Genomic DNA, 6,000 nt, shown 5'->3' on the forward strand with positions numbered 1-6,000 from the left:
ATATAGTTTGCAACCGCTTAAATATCTCATTCTATATTATTTGATTGGTCTCCATTCTGCTATACATTTATTATTTCATTCATGTTCCAACCCTGAGTCAACACTATCGATCCAAAGACAATGCCCAGTCTCCTCCAAATTGGATTTTCATTGTTCCAAGAAGACAACCTGATGCCAATCCTCCAAGCACTTCTGGGACAAGTCATAGTTCATACACTTCTCCCCAGCCTGCACACAAGGACCCCACATTATCAAATCCTTCGTGGGAAACAAGAAGCTTCAAGAAAAAGTTGAGTCCAACTTGGCTACTCCCAATTTTGAAGTCAAGTTGATCTTCTCTCACCCCAATTCACCCTTCTTAGCATTTGATCAGGCCCAACTCGCCCATCCATTGTGATACTTTAATCTTCCCACGCAGCCTAGCATTGCTCATTCACAATTATTACAGATTCGATTGAGTCCCATGACTGTTCTCGATGATCCAACATGAGTTTGGCCAAGTCAGAACCTAAGCCAAATCAAGGAACTGTCCAACTCGACATCACTAGATTGGTCCTGTGAGGAGAAAAGTGCCACAGATGGGCAAAGCGACCTTGTTATAGCAAACATTGGACCTCAATCCTCAATCAACGAGCTTCTTTCCAAGCCATCATTGGTGAAATATTTTGATTGTCTTCAACACAACACAATAGAAATTATATCTAAGTTCATATATCCTTGTTAGTGAAACATTCAATATTCATAGAGTTTCCCATTAGCAAAGGACAAATGTTATGTTCTTTGTTATATTGGCAGTTGGCTCTGATACCATGTTAATTTTCTGGAGATCACTGCAAATGTAGTTGCATTGGCATTTTGTTTATGCTTTCCAAATGGCAGCCATCTCTTTAATATAGGATGAAGTATGGATAAACATACATGTCTATTCATTAGAATTTAATTAATATAATGACAAATAAATATCTCATATATTTAATATACATATTATATCTCACACTGATATATATATATATATCACTAGTTTATTCAACTAAAGCTACCAAACATTAACATGGTCTCACATCGAAGTTGATGAGAGTTGGTCCTTAGTTGTGCAATAAGAGTCTTAGCTCTCCAATATATGTTGGCCTCTATATACTCCTTTTGGCGTCGATCACATGTGGTGTTGAACTCGCTAATGTAGTAACTCTTTTTTCCTACCTAGCCCCTTTCCCCAATTTCTCTTATGGAATTTCTCCATAACAAGTACTTTTATTTCTTTACTGTTGGCGAGACGTGTTGAAATGGATATCCCATTTTCTCATCCACTTGATGTTTTGCTGCATCCAAGTCTTTTTAGGTTTATACAAAATATCATCAAAGACCACTTTAGGCCATCTACTTGCATCCATCTTTTCAATTTTTTTCAGATAGCTACTGAGGTGGTCCATAGCATGAGCCTCAATAGGTATAGCTCCCACTTCACAAAGCATGAAATCATATGGAACCGTGCTTTTGATTTTAAACTTGTTTGTAATCCAGAGTTTTTGGATCATCTTGATTTGTCTCCATTGTAAGACTGAAATGCTGCTGGCCCATATTTCACAGGCATATAGAACAAGCAGTAGCACAAGAAGCCCAAACAAAGTTTGATTGGTTTTCCATCATGACACCTATTTTGCAGAGCATAAAGTACCTTCCATCCTCCCAAAACCTGTTTCTTTCTACAACCTTCCCAACCTAGATTTTTGTTCAAGTCAATCCCAAGGTATTTATACTCCGCTACCTCCTCGACAACGTTGCTCTCAAAATAGAATTTATGCTGATGTTGTTTTTTGCTTTTAGAAAAGATCGCAACTTTAGCTTTTAGAAAAGATCGCAACTTTAGTCTTACTGATATTAACCTGCATCCCAACCATTTTGGAAAAGTGGTCGAGCGAAAGTAAATGTTCTTGCAAACCACAGGCAGATTTGGCAACCAAAATGAGATCATCGGCATATAGGAGCAGCCTTATCACAAACTCACCTAATTGGATACCCTCACCATTTTGCATGTCTAACCATTCTTCAAGTTTGTCAATGTATATACCGAACTGAGTTGGTGAAAGCGGGCAGCCCTGCTTGACTCCAATATCACTCCTAAAACACTCTGAAATGCCTTCTGAAGTTCTGATTTTAACTCTTACTTCTTCATACATCCTATGAACAGCCACTCTGAGATTTGTAGGGATACCCAATTCTTCCATCTTGCTCCAAACCTTGTCCCTAGGGACAGTGTCAAAAGCCTTTTTAAAGTCAACAAAGCAGCAAAAAACCTCATCCCTTCTCTCCCATGTTTTTAAAATAATGTGCCTCAGGGTGATGCCATGGTCAACAGTAGAATGTTTTTTATAAAGTTGTATATGGAAAATCATGAAGTCTGATAAATAAGTCAATTTTCGTTGATTGGATTATTACTTCAGCTTCATCTTTATATCCTCCATAAAACAATTGGCTCTCCTATCAAGAATAAATCTGTTTGAACTACTAATTTGAAATGTACAACTCCTTCTTCTCTTTGCTAACTGTTTCTAACTGTTCAAGGCCTGTAACACCTTGATCACATGTGCATTTAATGCTAGATTGTTTTTTATGAAAAGGATGCACGCGTTACAATGTCATGAGAGCCCATTACCACAGGATCTCCTGCTTCTCTGGTTTACATATCAGTGATACAATAAATTTTAACTTGATTCTAGGACACAAGGCAAACTGGCCGATGAACACAGGATCTCCTACTTCTATAGTCTACACATCAGTCATACAAGATATATAAACTTTATTCTAGAACATGAGGTAAAACTGGCTATGATTAAGGGCAATATTGACAATATCTTGTGGAAATGAATATGATGCATATTACTAATGTGTTCCAACAAGTAAGTGGAAACATCAAATTAAAGAGTTGATATATCTTGTATAATTCAAGTGCTAGGAAGTCACAGAGAGATTTCAACCTTAAGTTTTCATTTCTTTGGAATCAGTAAATCCTACAAGCTTGTTGTCTACGAATGGCTGCCATTTTGAAGACAACTATAGGATTGCATAGCACTTAAGTACCCCTTTGGTACAAAGAATCCATAAAAAAGGAGGGCTTTATAAAAATTATAATCAATGAATAAGTAAGAGAATTCTTTTATCAAAAACAGTGAAAAATGGTCCACCACCCATAAGAGACCATAGTATATTAGCATGCTGCATAATTATGTGTGTAGTTAATCCAATCACTACTTATCACAGGCATAGTGGCTCCCCATATTTCACACTCCCTCACAAGTATTATAGTCAGTAAAGGTCTGCGTGCTTGCACCTGTCCACCCTCCCAACTCTAGTAATAGAGCACCCTTAGACCTGGCATTTAAGCCAAAAGGATAACCATGTTGTGTGGTACTGCCCCTTGGGGGACATGTTACTTGAAGCATTGAAAAGACAAAAGAAAATCACAAACACAAATGTAGTTTACATAACAAGATATCTAAGTTCTCAAGATAGAGTTGTATTTTCACATGGAATTGCTGGCAGACAGGCAGGAAAAGGAAAAATAGATGGATGTACATTGATATTCTTTCAACGTACTTTTTAAAGTGGACGTGAAAGGTCATCTTTTGCCCTCTTTTTTCCTCCATCTTTGAACCATATGAAAACGCCTCGACTGTCTATGATGATAAAATTGTCTCATATAACCTGAAAGCCACTGGATCCTTCCTAGGTCGCCGGTTTTTGAAAGCTCCATCATGAAGTTATCATAGGCATGGTATGGAAGTCTCAAATTCTTCTGTGCAGCTTCCTTCAAACATGAGCAGGCCTCTTCTATCCTGCCATTTTCAAGGAGCCCTTTGATCATAGTACAGTACGTGAATGCATCAGGCGAAGAAACCCCTGGTTTATTCATATCATGGAATATGTCGAAGGCCATATGCAGTTGACCCATCTCACAGAACATTTTTATCAACATATTGTATGTATGAATACTTGGCAGGCAACCTACATCTGTTATTCTATCAAAAAGTCTGAGGGCCTCATTTACATTTTTAAGGTTGCACAGAACTTTCATAAAGCAATTATAAGTGACAATGTCGGGAGGATATCCTTTGTCTCTCATTTCATCTAAAAGCTTAAAAGCTTCCTCAAGTTTGCCTGCACTGCAAAATCCTTCAATTATATCAGTGTAAGTCGGGACATCGAGAAGGCATCCACTATCTCTCATCTCACCAAGAAGTCCCGAGGCTTCCTCTATTCTTCCTAACTGGCTATATGCAACAATCAGGATGCTGTAAGTCTTTGCAGTAGGTACAGACTGGGCGCAACCTTTTGTTTTCATAAAACTTAAAAATTTCAAGGCCTCTCCCACATGCCCATCCTTACATAATGCATCAAGCAAAGTATTGTAAGTGAAATTATCAGGATTACAACCCACATCAATCATTTCGTTCAAAATCTCCATAGCCTTATACGGTTTCCGAACAGTGCACCATCCATAGAAAAGAACAGAAAAAGTCTTGTCATCTGGTTTAAATTTGACCCTCAACTTATCAAACAAGGCTTGAGCTTCAGAAACTAAATAGCACTTGCAAAGCGCATCCAGAAGCATGTTCAATGCATTGACATCTGGATTGGCCATGATCTTTCCCTTCTTCTTATGTGCAAATTTTCTGAGAGTTATAATATGTTTTTCTGTATAATCCCTCAGAACCTTGGCAAATGCCTCAAGGGGTAACCTAGGACTACTGCTTCTCTTCATTAGTTTTAACAAGTCACAAATAATTGCAAACTGCTTCGACTTGTATTTAGTACTAGAAAGTATATCAATCATCTCATTAAATGTATGGGATTCATGCCTGTAGCCATTTTGGTGACTAGCCCATGTGAAAAACCTGAAGGCAATTTTTTCCTGAAACCGAAACCTCTCCAGAATTTTGTCAACTAGTTCTGTTGACATCTGAACACCGCATTTTTCTAGGGCAGCCTCCATGTCCTTACTTGGATCCGAATTTTCAGATATTATCCTGCACACCTCATCCAAATCAGACAAGACTGCCACGTTGCTTTCTCCCTCCTGAGTTTTACCGAGGTTACCCGCTCCGAACGGCTGGATTGCAGCATTAGTTGAAAATGCAGATAAATGAATATTGGGGGAACGATTGTGGGTACCAGGTAAATAATAATGCATAGATGCTACTGATGGTACCAATGTTTTTAGCCCTGAAAACCCCATTGAGTCTACGGGGTGTCCAGTGGGTTTGCATCGAATAGCCTTTAAGAAATGATACAAAGTGATTAGCTTACACTCAGCTGGAATTTTAAGAGCCATTTTGTCCTTTTAAACTGAGGCTTAATTGAAATCCAACTTATTTCTTCCCCTGATAACTAGTGGACCATTGTCTCGTAATATGATGCTCTAAGCTTGATTTCTTATATGTTTATCAGGATTGGTGAACGTTCGAACGGCAAAGAATTCTTTGTTTTGTGACCCTTATGTTTAAACGAGCCTACCTATTCGACGCTTTTGTCATTCGATATTATTCCAACTGTGATTCAAAACATCGATTCCGATTGGATAGTTAAACACGGACTCAGCCCTAAATGGAGATAGGCGTTTATTTATGGTGCGATTTAGATTTTATGGTTCGGTGGCCACTAGCTAAATGGAACTGGTTATTCTACGTCTGCTCTTAGATTTTAAAATAATTATTTTCAATATTTAGTAGTTAATATTTTTTTTTTTTAATTTAAAATATGTTGAGATGTTTCATGGTGTTAATTTTTAAATTTTTATTTTTACTAAAGTTAAATGATGAAAAATTAAATACATTTATACATTTTGATGTATTGTAATATAGAGTACATATTATCTTATAGCAATCTAGTGCACATGACACATTAAATAAAGTAATTCGATTGGGGTTAGCATTTAGCGTTACAATTTATATAATAGTTAGGGTTAGCATTAAGGTTGGAGTTTGGTTTAGATTTATTATTATG

At 37.4% G+C, this 6,000-nt stretch overlaps 1 protein-coding gene across 4 annotated transcripts in view; it reads right to left on the bottom strand.

Moving 5' to 3' along the window:
- LOC149576204 (uncharacterized) overlaps nt 1-5,550 on the bottom strand; it is a 50,978-nt gene extending 45,428 nt beyond the window's left edge. For 3 of the 4 annotated variants that reach the window (XR_016361412.1, XM_089816647.1, XM_089816643.1), the window contains exon 1: nt 3,595-5,451. Coding sequence is in view for 3 of the 4 variants with exons in the window: in XM_089816647.1 (XP_089672773.1) it covers nt 3,617-5,329 (1,713 nt within the window). In the remaining variant the exon portion in view is untranslated. Of the gene's footprint in view, nt 1-3,594 lie in introns of all 4 variants that reach the window. The other variant, XM_089816640.1, reaches the window with a different exon arrangement.
- Between the last annotated feature and the right edge of the window lie 450 nt (nt 5,551-6,000).

Source organism: Cupressus sempervirens, chromosome 1 (genome assembly GCF_028749045.1).
Source record: "Cupressus sempervirens isolate cs-2001-9-10 chromosome 1, ASM2874904v1, whole genome shotgun sequence".
Classification (NCBI taxonomy): Eukaryota; Viridiplantae; Streptophyta; class Pinopsida; order Cupressales; family Cupressaceae; genus Cupressus; species Cupressus sempervirens.